Source organism: Triticum urartu, chromosome 1A (assembly GCF_056163025.1).
Source record: "Triticum urartu cultivar PI428250 chromosome 1A, HENAU_Tu73, whole genome shotgun sequence".
NCBI lineage: Eukaryota > Viridiplantae > Streptophyta > Magnoliopsida > Poales > Poaceae > Triticum > Triticum urartu.
In genome coordinates, this window is record NC_141873.1 from 444,478,090 (window position 1) to 444,493,157 (window position 15,068).

General features: G+C 45.8%; 1 protein-coding gene and 1 pseudogene across 1 annotated transcript; both read left to right on the top strand.

Annotated features, from left to right (window-relative positions):
• The first annotated feature begins 2,577 nt into the window (after positions 1-2,577).
• LOC147991627 (uncharacterized) lies at positions 2,578-3,957 on the top strand. The gene is made up of 2 exons (XM_087538746.1): positions 2,578-3,834; positions 3,946-3,957. The coding sequence occupies exons 1-2, from the start codon at positions 2,578-2,580 to the stop codon at positions 3,955-3,957; spliced, it is 1,269 nt and encodes a 422-aa protein (XP_087394872.1).
• A 36-nt stretch (positions 3,958-3,993) lies between these two features.
• LOC147991628 (uncharacterized) lies at positions 3,994-5,538 on the top strand (annotated as a pseudogene).
• Positions 5,539-15,068: the final 9,530 nt, after the last annotated feature.

Below are 15,068 nucleotides of genomic sequence, written 5' to 3' on the forward strand. Positions count from 1 at the left end.
TAAGCAATGCAACACAACAAATATCCGAACATCACGGCACACCCAAATACAGGGGTGCCGCACACCCCCTATGTTTCACCGATGAGGTGCTGGACCATGAATTTCCAGCAAGATTCAAGCCCGTAAACATAGAGGCGTGCGACGGAACAACAGACCCTGGGGTCTGAATCGAGGATTATATCCTCCACATACACATGGCCAGAGGAGATGACCTCCACGCCATAAAATACTTACCCCTCAAGCTTAAAGGGCCAGCCCGGCATTGGCTCAAAAGCCTTCCCGAAAACACCATTGGAAGTTGGGAAGAGCTTGAAGATGCTTTCCGGGCAAATTTTCAAGGGAACTATGTCCGCCCTCCGGATGCAGACGATCTCAGTCACATAACTCAACAGCCCGGAGAGTCAGCCCGGAAATTCTGGAACAGATTTCTTACTAAAAAGAATCAGATCGTCGACTGTCCGGACGCCGAAGCCCTAGCAGCTTTTAAGCATAACGTTCGAGACGAATGGCTCGCCAGACACCTTGGCCAAGAAAAGCCAAGAACAATGGCCACATTAACAAGCCTCATGACCCGCTTTTGCGCAGGAGAGGATAGCTGGTTGGCAAGATGTAGCACCAGCAACCCAAGTACATCCGAAGTTAGGGATGGAAACGGAAAACCCGACGCAGCAAGGACCAGCGCCGGAATAAGGGAAACAGCCCAAAGAGCACGGCGGTCAACGCCGGATTCAAAAGCTCGCGGCAGAATCAGAGAAAGCCGCCCCTCAATAACAGGGACGAGCTATCCAACTTAAAGAAAATCTTGGAGAAGATATGTCAAATACACAGTACTCCCGGGAAGCCTGCGAACCATACCCACAGAAATTGTTGGGTTTTCAAGCAAGCCGACAAACTCAACACCGAACACAAGGGGCTCGACACACCAAGTGAGGACGACGACGAACCCCACAAGCAGAGCACCAGGAAACAAAAGGATTTCCCACAAGAAGTCAAAACAGTAAACTTACTTCACGTGACGAACAGAATGACGCCACCAGAGATACGCGCCATACGGCCTATCCCAAAGAAGTCTCGCCAATGGTTGTTAACACCGATCACCTTCGACCATCAGGATTACTCTAGAAGTATCCAGAACGCAGGCTGGACTGCCTTGGTATTAGATCCAATAATCGGCGGACTCCACTTTACAAATGTCCTGATGGACGACGGCAGTGGTCTAAACCTGTTATACCAGGACACAATCCGCAACATGGGGATAGACCCAACAAAAATTCGCCATAGCAAAACCTCCTTTCAAGGGGTAACGCCAGGCCCGGATGCCCGCTGTATGGGTTCTCTCCGGCTAGAAGTTATGTTCGGCTCCCCCGATAACTTCCGTCACGAACAGCTAACTTTCCACATCGCTCCATTCTCAAGTAGCTATCAAGCACTGATGGGACGCAAAGCTTTCACCCGCTTTAACGCAATACCGCATTATGCATCTCTTACGCTTAATATGCCCGGTCCACGAGGCATCATCTCATTAAAAGGAAAACATTGAGTGTTCCTCTCGCGCGGAAGATTGCGTGGCTGCCTTGACAGCCTCACAATAAAGCAGCTTCACCAGCCAAAGCACCTAAATAGGTCGTCAAGACCACGGACACGGCTAGACGAGTCCGGCATAAACATATAATTGATAAAGGAAAGAAGTATAGATAACCCCCACAACTATCCAATTTGGATCACATAACCCCCCAATCTTTAAAACAGGGTACTTAACCCCCTAGACTATTCTAAACCGGACAAATCACATCCCAGCCTCCACTTTAGCGGTATGGGACGGTGGTTTTGCATATGTGGCGCATGTGTTGGGCCCATCGTCCGGCCACGTCGGACAGAGGCTGCTGGTGCGACTAAAACGATGCCCTCGAGCCAGTTCGACCCAAACCCAGCCCCTTCGCCTCCCTTCCCTTCTCTTCCTCTCCAACACGATCTCCCTTCTCTTGGAGACAGCGGCGGCGAGTTTTAGGGCTGGTGATCAGCGGCATGAAGTGACCATCGGACGACAGTGCGACGAGCAGGTCAGTCACCGGAGATGGATGCCCAAACATGTGGTGCAACACCTCTGTTTTTTCTCTGTTTTAAGTTGGGGTTTTCGAGGGTTTGGGGATTTCATGGTCCCTCGTTCCAGATTGCTTCCAGATTGTATTGCCACTGTTATGTATGGAGATATTGATTTGGGTTAGTGCGGCCATGCTATGTCCATTAATTGATCGTGGTGCCCTCGTATTAGTTGATTTAGGTTTGATTTGGCTAGAACTGAAATTAAATGAGTGGTTTTTTAATTCAGATTTTTTTTCAGTTTTGTGGACAGATCTGAGGCATGGAGAAGAGCAGCAAGAGCAGAAGTGACTGGGAGGATGATTATGCACAAGAGTAGCAGTACAATTCAGTTGGAGAAGCCGAGAAGAGCAGCAACAACATTCAGAGGTGCAGCAACAATATTCAAATAGACAAGAACAACAACAACATTCAGAGGAGCAGCAGGTTCATGCAAATGCAGAGGAGCATCAACAATATGTAGGTGCAGAGGAGCACATGGAAGAACCAGAACCTTGGCAATTTTCCAACATGTATTATCAGCCTAGTAGGACTTCTAAATTAACAGTTAGCAGAGGAAAATCACGTGTAGTTGAGGATGAAGTAAATAGTGGCAGTGATTTTTCTGATAGTGACTATGCTATTCCCCCTTCGGAGAGCAACAGTTCAGCATCTGATGATGAGGTCTTGGAGATGAGAAAGTATGCAAAAGAATTAAAGGAGAAAGTGAGAAAGAACATGTTGAGAGAAGATGAGGGCAAAACATGCAATGTGCCTGATGATTTTATTGTGCCTGAAAACACTAGGCTAGATGATTCAGATGGAGAAGGTACACCATATTTTGAAAGTGATGATATGTCATATGATGAAGGCAGTGATGGTGAGGTAAATGGAGTGAGAAGGAAAAAGACAACACATAGAGTTTATGATGATAGTAATGAGAAACCAGAGTTTGTTGTAGGCATGGCATTTACTGATAGCAGGGAATTCAAGCAAGCATTGGTTAAGTATGGGCTAGCAACTTTCCACCATTTAAGATTTCCAAAAGATGAGAAGAAAAGGGTGAGTGCCGAGTGTTCCTCGCCTGGTTGTCCTTGGAGCATATATGGTTCAATTAGTAACAGGTCAGACTGGTTGCTAATTGTGAGGTATAATAATGAGCACACCTGCATTCCTAGGAGGGACAATAAGCTTGTCACAAGAACAATCATTGCAAAGAAGTATTTCAGAGAGATAAGACACAATCCAACTTGGCATGTAGAGCATATGCAGGAGGCAGTACTTGAGGATCTTCTAGCTGGTGTTAGTCTTTCCAAGTGCAAGAGAGCAAAGAAGCTAGTCATGGAAAAGCTCACTGATTTGACAAATGGTGAGTATTCTCGAGTCTTTGACTACCACTTAGATCTAGTTCAAAGCAATCCTGGCAGCACAGTGGCAGTGACTTCAGATCCTGAGATTTTTGATAGGCCAGTTTTCCAGAGAATGTATATTTGTCTTGATGCCTGCAAAAAGGGTTTCCTAGCTGGTTGTAGAAGAGTTGTGGGGTTAGATGGTTGTTTTCTGAAGGGGCCAGTGTCAGGTCAAATATTGTGTGCAATTGGCAGAGACGCCAACAATCAAATGTACTCTATAGCATGGGCCACAGTTGAGGTTGAATCATATGACTCATGGTATTGGTTCATGTCATTGCTTCAGAAGTATCTGCAGATAAGCAACCATGGAGATGGATGGGTCTTCATATCTGATCAACAAAAGGTACTATAGGAAACCATGTATTGTTCATGCTTTTTTTATCTAGTCATATATGTTAGGAAAACGTCAAGAGTTTTTTGTAAGATCTAATGACATGTTTATATTATTTTACAGGGACTCATCTGATCTGTTAATGAAATTGTGCCTGAAGCGGAGAATAGAATGTGTGCTAGGCATATTTATGCCAAATGGAGAAAGCAACACAGGGAGAAAAGATTGCAAAAGATGTTCTAGGCATGTGCCAAGTCATCTGATAGGACTCAGTTTAACTACAATAGAGCCAAACTAGCCCAGGTAAGTGTTGAGGGTGCTAAAGACATCATGAACACTGCACCAGAGCACTGGAGTAGGGCCTACTTCAAGCTAGGGTCTTGGTGTGACTCGGTGGAGAACAATCTTTGTGAATCATTCAACAATGCTATTATGAAAGCAAGGTTCTTTCATGTTATCACGGCAAATGAGATCATTAGGAAAAAGGTGACTGCACGGATCCAGGAAAATAGAGATAAATCTAACAAATGGCCTGGAACCATTTTCCCAAACATTTTCAAAAAACTAAAATTGAACATTAAGAGGTCAGGGTTATGTCAGGTTCTTTGGAATGGGAAGGAAGGATTCGAAGTTCAAGAAGGTGTGCATAGGAGGTATACCGTAAACTTGGGCATATGGAAGTGTTCTTGCAGATATTGGGAGCTGTCAGGTTTGCCCTGTAGCCATGCCATCAGTGCAATTTACACAATCTCTGGGCAGATAGATGATTACATTGCCCCATGCTACAAGATCTCTGAGTACAACAAGATATATGACCATGTCCTGCAACCAGTGGAGGGTAAAGAGAGCTGGCCAGTTGCCGAGATGCCAAAACCTCATCCACCTCCTCATAGGGTAATGCCGAGAAGAAAGAAGACAAAAAGAAGAAGAGGAGAAGGTGAGGTTGAGAAACCTCACGGGAACAAGCTTTCAAAGAAAGGCATTAAAATTGCGTGTTCTATGTGTGGGAGTTTTGCTCGTAACAAGAGAACATGTGAGAAAAATCCAAACAAGGGGAAAAACAAAATGCTAGCTACACAAGAGCAGCAAAAAGAGCTAGGAAAAAGCAGCAAAAAGATTTAGAAAACAACACACAGGTAATTAGTTATGTCTAAACTTTAACGGTAATATGTGTTCACTTCTAAAAATAAGTACTAACCATTATGTTTGTCAGGTGCCACACCCAGGAAAGAGGACAAAGAAGCAAGCGGGACATACTCCAGCAAGACCAACTTCAATGCCCAAGACTGCTTCTCAACCAGTTGGAAGGGGAACCCAGAGAAGGAGTCACAACAGGGTAGGTACAGCTCACAGCCCGCTCCAATAGTTCAAGCACCTTCAAGCTCACAACAAGTGCCAAGTCAGAACAGGTTTCAATGGCTTCTAACTGGGGAACATTGAACGCTCAGCTTGCTTCTCAGTGTGTGCACATTTTGTTCATATGAAAATTGAGTGTCTCCAGCCTTTTGTGGATGTTTAGTATGTCAAAGACCTTAAGCATTTGTCTGGTTTAGTATGTCAAAGACCTTAAGCTTATCTCAAAGTGCCATATGTCAGGTTTAACTCAATGTTAAGGCTTGTCAGGTTTACTCATTGTTATGGAATTTGTTGTCAATTTCTTAAAGTGCCATTGCTGTCAATTTCTAAATTTGATGTCATTAATTTTTACAGTTCTGATAAAACGATAAAATACAGTAAGGCATTTCTTTGCAGTTCAATTGGATTCTCAACATCTCATACATGTCATTTTTCACATTGTTGTGAAACGAACATTACAATGACCAAACCTGCCATTTATTTGCAGTTCAATGCTCAGATTATAAATCTGAAAATCAGTACAAGGTTCACACAGCATTGCATTCCAGTAAAAAGCTCACACCCCTCAAACTAGTCATGCTAATGACACTAATTTACCTCCTGCTCTATGTCCAACTTTTCTCTAAGCATCACATTATCCTTTGACACCTATGATCTCTGCCCAACTGCTCTGCAAGCATCACATTATCCTCCCGCAACACTTTGTTCTGAAGCACAAGCTTTTCATTATCTTCCTTCTTGTCCCAAACAGCATCAGGAAGGCATCCACCAACGCTTGGTTTATCCAACCAGTGGAAGATGAAATTTCATTGCCACAAGCATCCACGAATGCCTCCAATTCATTATCCTCCTGCAGAGTATCCATGTAACACCCGAACAGAAAACAAACAAAGTTGATTCAGAGGGCAGAAAATTACCAATCAATGGCTGCACTTGTGATATCTCATTCCTATATTGCCGTCGCCCCATGGAATCCAGCGCAGTTTTTTTCACATCGCACGCACACTTGACCATCGGCTCACAGGGGACAGAGGACCCAAATGACGACGGCCTCGCCTCAATGTAGAAGCTCGCGACGAGCCATAGCAGCCTTTGCTCATAGCCATGGCGCGTGGAGGGGAGGAGGAGCAGAAATCTTGGCGGCGGCAGAAGAAAGGAGAAGCGGCGGCGGCGGCGGTGGCGGAAGAAAGTTCAGAAGCTGCGGCTGGGTTTGGGTCGAACAGGCTCGGGAGCAACGTTTTAGTCGCACCAGCAGCCTCTGTCTGACGTGGCCGGACGATGGGCCCAACGCACGCGCCACGTTTGCAAAACCACCACCCCATACCGCTAAAGTGGAGGCTGGGAGGTGATTTGTCCGGTTCAGAATAGTCTAGGGGGTTAAGTACCCTGTTTTAAAGATTGGGGGGTTATGTGATCCAAATTGGATAGTTGTGGGGGTTATCTATACTTTTTTCTTGATAAAGGCTTCATAGCCGTATACCCCTGTACTAGGGGCTCCGCGCATATAAACCAAGAGACAATAAAGCTCAATTTTACCCATTTCGATTTATACTTTGTTTATTTAGTATAACTTATGTTCAGCACGATCTTTCTTCAACTAAGTTCCTCTCTTTTTACAGATGAACACCGTGCTACGCCCGTCCAGGATACGGCACAACGAAGACACAGGCGCAGACGTGCAGCAGGGACCCGTTCCAAGGATTCTTTTCAGATTAAGACCCTGCGTAAACCTTTTTTACTGTCTCTTGTTGATACACATCCCCTGGTTTCTTGGTATAACCAAGGAGGAGGCTGGCGTTTTGGCATGTGGCCACGTCAGAGTTTTGCGCGTACCTGGACACTAGGGGCTTATTACTAAGGGCGTTATCCCGCCCGCCCTCATAAATACTGAATACCTTAGGGAGTGTTCGGTGTCGCGAGTTTGGCCTTATATGCATCGGCTCCGAATCATCTCTTTGGTCAAATGTTGGGTTTGCTCGGCTCCTGTGTTTTGCTGCCTTACGTTCCACTCTATCGGCTAAGGCGGCATCAGCAGAACTACTGCGATTGTGCCCTGGTTCGGCCAGGCGAGCACCTCAGTAGAGAAAGCCGAAAACTGACTGTCATGATATAGCGTGAGACTGGTCAACCACTCGATGACTTACCGGAATCTTTAGGATTCCTCCGCATTAATGAAGGGCCGTTCTCGGCCAGGCGCATACGCGCCCCGAGTTCGGGCGAGTGCAGGCGCCACCAGGGGCTATATAAGTAGCCTCACTGTCAAACTCCTATGGCTAAGTGAAAGTGATAAAGCATCATAGTCCGATTGCCTAGTTCGCTGCACTATCACCTCCTTTGTAGGACCAAGACATTGGATCAAGTGTGAAATGCGCCTTCTGCGAACACCCCCGCATTATGTGCGTGGGGGCTGAAGCCGACGACTACCATCTTTCAGATTATATATACATATATGTTAAACGGCCGCACAGGAGGTATCAGAATACTTGCAGGCACAAGTATAAAAAGCTTCTACAATTTATCATAATATTGTTTTACAATAATATATGCTATTCGAATATAGTATCCTTCGAGCACTTCGTCTCTATTAAACGAGCGCCTTGCAGAACTTCCTGAAAATAGTGCTCGGCAGGTACTCGGCTTCCATCCGAGTCTGGGGACGCAACACCAGTGGCTTCCATTTCCGCCCAGTATGTCTTGACACGGGCAAGAGCCATCCACGCACCCTCTATGCACGTTGACTTCTTCATCGCATTGATATGCGGCGCCGCATCAAGGAACTGCTGCACCAAGTTGAAATAACTTTTTGGCTCTGGCCTCTCTGGCCACAGATGACTCATGACATACTTCATGGCGAGTCCGGACTACCTATTTAGCTCGGCCCATTCGGCCAAACGATCAGCTAATGACAGTGGACGCTCTGGATTGTGGAACTGCGACCAGAAGAGCTTTTCCACTTCGCGATCTTCTTGATCCCGGAAGTGTTCGGCCGCATCCGCGGCACTCGCTGCTAAATCCAGATAGGTGTCCGCCGTACTCCACATCTGGTCTAACAGAGCATGTTTAGGATCACAGAACTTCCTCCGCAGCATAAAGGGCTTTCCAGCCGCAATCTCTCCGGCCTGACGTAGCTCCTCCTTCATAGCTCTCATCGCAGAGCGAGCATCCTTGGCATCGGCAACGACCTTCTTTAGGTCCGTCTGTTCCACCCGATCTTCTTTTTCAAGAAGCTTGCAACAGTCAGCAGCGTTCTTCAGCTTCACGGCCATCTCGGACATTTCCTTCCTGCTTCGGCAGTGAGCAGCCTGTTGGGCTTTCAGCTCTTCAATTGCCTTTCTGACAGCCGCATCACTTTTCCTGGCTTGCTCCTTGGCTTGGGCAAGTTCCGCCCGAAGATTCTCCATGGCAGCAGCACCATCTGCATCAAGCGCACACATTGTAAGATACTAGCATAAAGCTCCTCTTACCAGGTGCCACCGGAGGAATTACATACCTTGTGCCTCGTCAAGCCGCTTGTTGACAAGTGCGATGTCGGCATCTGCCACGTCAAGTTGCCGCTTTAGCTCGGCAAATCCATCAGTCTGGCTGGCCACCGGACACTTCGCCACCTACGTATGAAGGCAGCATATTATACCTGGGATTATGATCCTCTCCGCGCCGTCACTTTTAACAACGCACAGAGTCTCAGGGGCTACTATCTACACAGGGCGCATCTTATTTATGCGCAGCTGTCCAAAAAGGGTACATTATTTCGCGTACCTCAAAACCTGTCAGTAAACTCCTGACGGCCTCGTGCAATCCGCTCTCCGCGGATGAAATCCTCTCAATCACCGTACCCATCAATGCACGGTGCTCCTCTGAGATAGATGCTCGCCCTAGCAGATCCTTCAGCTCCTCCGACCGCGCACCAGACGGTGCCGGACTCGTCCGATGGCCCTTTTCGAAGGCCGGACGCGGAGGGCTTTGGGGGGCCATATGACTACCTTCCGGCCCTGCCGGATTCGGAGAGACCCTCCGCGATGATACCTCAGGGTCGCCCGCCTCGCAAGGCGGTACGGCAGGGGGAGGCGTTCCGCTTTCCATCATTTCCGGAAGAAGATCCCCCGAAGACGAGCTCTGCTGAGAAGGGCTAAGGTCCAAGCTACAAGGTAAATTTTCGATTACTTTTCTCAGATATAAAGCAAGGATTTCTCTCATCTCTTAAAAATAAAAACTCCTCTCTACTTACGGCTCGGTGGAGGGCTGATCCCCTTGAGGACATAATTCGGCCGAAGCATCCCCCAGCACAGGACCCTCTGGCGAAGATTTCTTCCCCCGCTTTGAGGCCATGGTCTCCGGGTCTTCAGAGGCGGTCCTCTTCTTCCCCTGAGGAGAGGAATTTTCGATTCCTCCCTTCCAAACAGCCTCCTTCAAGGAGGCCGTAGCTTCCTTGTCCCCTCCCTCACTTTCCTCCGAAGGCACAACCTCCAACATCCTGACTAGCACGGGACCCGGCGTGGTCTCGGGGAGGGGGGCCGGACACCTGATTAGCTTTGCTTTTGCTATCCACTCCTGTTTAAAGGACAACTCTTTTAAGGGCAATTTTATGATAAATGTGCGGATTGCGAGTCCGGGCACGGGGCTACTTACTTGAGTATCCGGGTGGTTGCAGCTCAGACCTGCGTCCTCGGTCAAGTCCGGACACATTGCTTGTGATCCAAAGAACAATTTGTACATCTCCACGGGCGTCGCGCCCATAAAATGTTGGAGAGCTCGTGGTCCCTCCGGATTGAACTCCCGCAGGCGGAGGGGGCGACGTTTGCAGGGCAGAACTCGACGAATCAGCATAACCTGTGTCGCCGCGACCAGACTGATATCTCTTTCTAGGAGATCTCGAATGCGGCCCTGCAACAAGGGCACGTCCTTGGACGGCCCCCAGTCCAGTCCTTTATTAACCCATGACGCTAGCTGTGGTGGGGGACCCGGGCGAAAGGCAGGTGGCGCCACCCACTTGGGGCCCCTTGGAGCGGTAATATAAAACCACTCTCGTTGCCATAAGCTGGACTCCTCTTGAAAAGAGCCCTCGGGCCATGGAGCACCAACATTCTTGCTTATAAAAGCACCTCCGCACTCCGCGTGCCATCCCTCGATCATCTTCGGCTCTACTTTGAAGGTCTTGAGCCATAGTCCGAAGTGAGGAGTGATACGGAGGAAGGCTTCACACACGACGATGAATGAGGAAATATGGAGGATGGACTCCGGGGCTAAGTCGTGAAATTCCAGCCCATAATAATACATGAGCCCCCTCACGAAGGGATCCGTCGGGAAGCCTAGCTCCCGCAGGAAGTGAGACATGAACACCACACTCTCACCAGGCTTGGGAGTGGGAATGACCTGCCCTTGAGCAGGCAGCCTGTGCCAAATTTCGCCGGTCAAGAACCTGGCCTCTCTCAACTTCAGCACGTCCTCCTCCATGACGGAGGAGGGCATCCATCGGCCTCGAAGGTCGGAACCGGACATTCTCGAAGGTCTGAAGCGCCTGAAATCTGGAGCCTTGGGTGTTGGAACTCGAGGCGAGGGGCAAACTCGTTTGAGATTGAAAGAAAGGAGTAAGACCTTGGTCTCTTTATAAGAGGTTGAATACCAAGGGCCCTCCCCGTGACCGTTTGGGACTCGCCTTTGATCGAGAAAACATACCAATGGGTACGACTGGGTTACCCACGCCCGTATTGATGAGAATCCTGGAATAAGGGGACACGATCTTTGCTTTAACAAGACGTGCCAAGGAAACCGCCTCGCTAAACGCGCTGAGGTGGGACAGTAAAACGATTCGAATAAAGACTTGGCCGTAATGTGATGTCACGCTACGGAATACGTCAGCAGATTAGATTTGTGTAAATATTATTCTCTCTATGGCAATATGTGGAAACTTATTTTGCAGAGCCGGACACTACCTTTGTGTTCAAAATCTTCTATGAAGTACTTGGAGGAGGAACCCGCCTTGCAATGCCGAAGACAATCTGCGCGCCAGACTCATCGTCATTGAAGCCTAGTTCAGGGGCTACTGAGGGAGTCCTGGATTGGGGGGTGTCCGGATAGCCGGACTATACCTTCAGCCGGACTCCTGGACTATGAAGATACAAGATTGAAGACTTCGTCCCGTGTCCGGAAGGGACTTTCCTTGGCGTGGAAGGCAAGCTTGGCGATACGGATATGTAGATCTCCTACCATTGTAACCGACTCTGTGTAACCCTAGCCCTCTCCAGTGTCTATATAAACCGGAGGGTTTTAGTCCATAGGACGAACAACAATCATACCATAGGCTAGCTTCTAGGGTTTAGCCTCTCTGATCTCGTGGTAGATCTACTCTTGTACTACCCATATCATCAATATTAATCAAGCAGGACGTAGGGTTTTACCTCCATCAAGAGGGCCCGAACCTGGGTAAAACATCGTGTCCCTTGCCTCCTGTTACCATCTGGCCTAGACGCACAGTTCGGGACCCCCTACCCGAGATCCGCCGGTTTTGACACCGACATGCATCATCTGTCAAAGATTAGTCGGTACTGGAGGAACTGATCGTTCCTCTCAACAAACTGATGACGAACCATAGCCTCATAATCCAAATGAGCAGGGGGCAACTCAATATCATCCTCACGTATGGTTATACCAAGAAAATTAGCTATGCGGGTTGCATAAATTCCACCAAAGAAATCTCCATTAAATCTATTAAGAGGCAACATACGTGCAACAATGGCTCCCAAATTATAAGATTTATCTCCTAACACAGCACTCCTAAGAATACTGAGGTCAGGCACACACATGTGACATGCTTCATCTTTACCATTAATGCATCTACCTATGAAGAGAGCAAAATAATATATAGCAGGAAAATGAATGCTCCCTATGGTAGCTTGTGCTATATCTCTAGATTCCCCATAGTTATACTAGCAAGAAAATCTCTAAATTCAGATTTGCGAGGTTCACTAGCACTACCCCATTGTGGAAGTTTGCAAGCAGTGGTAAAGTCCTCTAAGTCCATAGTGTAATAATTTTCATAAAGATCAAACAAGACAGTTCGAGAATTACGTCAAGATGAAAATTCAAACCTCGTCACAAAGGAACTAGTGAGATAGTGGTACTGACGGCATTTCTCTTCCTCGAAGCTCACAAGATCAGTGTTACGCAAATATGCGTTAAATTCTTCCTTAATCCCCGCTCGATCCATGAAGTCCTCTGAAGGCCATTCACAAGGCCGCACTGGAGCGTCCCTTGGTGGCTCATCATCAGCATCATGCATTGCAAGCCTGGGTCCTTGTTTCCTTGAAGAACCACCTTGGTACATTTTCCTTAACATATTTATTCCTATGAAAAATTTCTGAAATTTTTAGTAACTTCGAATAAAAGTAAACCAAACACAACAAAATTGATAGCAACTACTCCTACAAGTGCCTAGAGCCTATATCATGCATCAAAACTACTTGGAACCATATAAATTTGACATACAAGCTCAAGAACAGGGTCACCTAGGCAGCAAAAATATGCAATGAATAAAGCACTAGAACAAAAACTAATTGGACCATTGGAGGAGTCGCATACCAAGGAACAATCCCCCAAAGCAGTTTTGTGAGAGGTGCTTTGAGCAACGAGATCGAAAATCACAGCAAAATGAGCTAGAACTCGTGCTTGAGCTGGATAATGGTGTTTGTGGGAGGAAGAAGGAGTGTGTGGGTGCAGGAATAAGTGGAGGAGGGCCACCGTGGGCCCACGAGGCAGTGGGCGCGCTCAGGGGGGTAGGGCGCGCCCTCCACCCTCGTGGCCAGGTGGATGCCCCCTACTGTGTTCTCAGTGCCAAATATTCTCAAATATTCCAGAAAAAATCATATTTAAATTTCAGGGCATTAGGAGAACTTTTATTTTCAGGGTATTTTTATACACGGACAATTCAGATAGCATATAGAAAATACTATTTTTATTTTATTTAATATAAATAACAGAAAGTAGAAAGAGGGTACAGAGAGTTGTGTTTTCCAAATTCATCCATCTCATGATCATCAAAAGGAATCCATTAACAAGGTTGATCAAGTCTTGTTAACAAACTCATTCCGAATAACATGGAACCGAAGAATTTTCGAATAACACTAGGTTACCTCAATGGGGATATGCACACCCCCAACAATAAGAATATCATATTTCTTCTTGACAGTAGGAAGAGGAAATTCAAAACCTCCAAAAATAATCGATGGAATTTTTCCAATAGAATTGATACTGTGGACTTGAGGTTGTTTCCTCGGAAAGTTTACCGTATGCTCATTACCATTAACATGAAAAGTGACATTGCCTTTGGTGCAATCAATAACAGCCCCTGCAGTATTCAAAAAGGGTCTTCCAAGAATAATATACATACTATCGTCCTCGGGAATATCAAGAATAACAAAGTCCGTTAAAATAGTAACGTTTGCAACCACAACAGGCACATCCTCACAAATACCGACAGGTATAGCAGTTGATTTATCACCCATTTGCAAATATATTTCATTAGGTGTAAACTTATTCAAATCAAGTCTACGATATAAAGAGAGAGGCATAACACTAACACCGGCTCCAAGATCACATAAAGCAGTTTTAACATAGTTTCTTTTAATGGAGCATGGTATAGTGGGTACTCCTGGATCTCCAAGTTTCTTTGGTATTCCACCCTTAAAAGTATAATTAGCAAGCATGGTCGAAATTTCAGCTTCCGGTATCTTTCTTTTATTAATAACAATATCTTTCATATACTTAGCATGAGGATTCATTTTGAGCATATCAGTTAATCGCATACGCAAAAAGATAGGTCTAATCATTTCAGCAAAGTGCTCAAAATCCACATCATCCTTTTTCTTGGATGGTTTGGGAGGAAAAGGCATGGGTTTTTGAACCCAAGGCTCTCTTTCTTTACCATGTTTCCTAGCAACAAAGTCTCTCTTATCATAACATTGATTCTTTGATTGTGGGTTATCAAGATCAACAACAGGTTCAATTTCTATATCATTATCATTGCTAGGTTGGGCATCAACATGAACATTATCATTAACATTATCACTAGTTTCAGGCTCATTACCAGATTGTGTTTCAGCATCAGAAATAGAAATATCATTTGGATTCTCAGGTGTGTCAGCAATAGGTTCACTAGAAGCATGCAAAGTCCTATCATTTTTCTTTTTCTTCCTTTTAGAAGGACTAGGTGCATCTATATTATTTCTCTGAGAATCTTGCTCAATTCTCTTAGGGCGGCCTTCAGGATACAAAGGTTCCTGAGTCATTTTACCAGTTCTAGTAGCCACTCTAACAACATAGTCCTTATTCTTACTATTCAATTCATTGAGCAAATCATTTTGAGCTTTAAGTACTTGTTCTACTTGAGTGGTAACCATAGAAGCATGTTTACTAATAAGTTAAAGTTCACCTTTGACATTAGCCATATAATCACCCAAGTGTTCAAGCATATTAGCACTGCGTTTTAATTCTCTACCGAAATAAGCATTGAAGTCTTCTTGCTTAATCATAAATTTATCAAACTCATCTAAGCATGGGCTAGCAAACTTAGTAAATGGGATTTCAGCTTTATCATATCTATAGAGAGAATTTACCTTTACTACCTGTGTCGGGTTATCAAGACCATGTGTTTCTTCAATAGGTGATGGATTAAAACCATATATTTCTTCAACAGGCGGTAAATTAAGACCATGTATTTCTTCAATAGGAGGTAAATTCTTAACATCTTCAGCTTTAATACCCTTTTCTTTAATGGATTTCTTTGCCTCTTGCATATCTTCAGGACTGAGAAATAGAACACCTCTCTTCTTCGGAGTTGGTTTAGGAGTAGGCTCAGGAGTTGGCTCAGGAAGTATCCAATTATTTTCATTTGTCAA

Coding starts and splice junctions, on each gene's coding strand:
- LOC147991627 (XM_087538746.1), top strand. CDS start 2,578: ATGGAAGAACCAGAACCTTGGCAATTTTCCAACATGTATTATCAGCCT.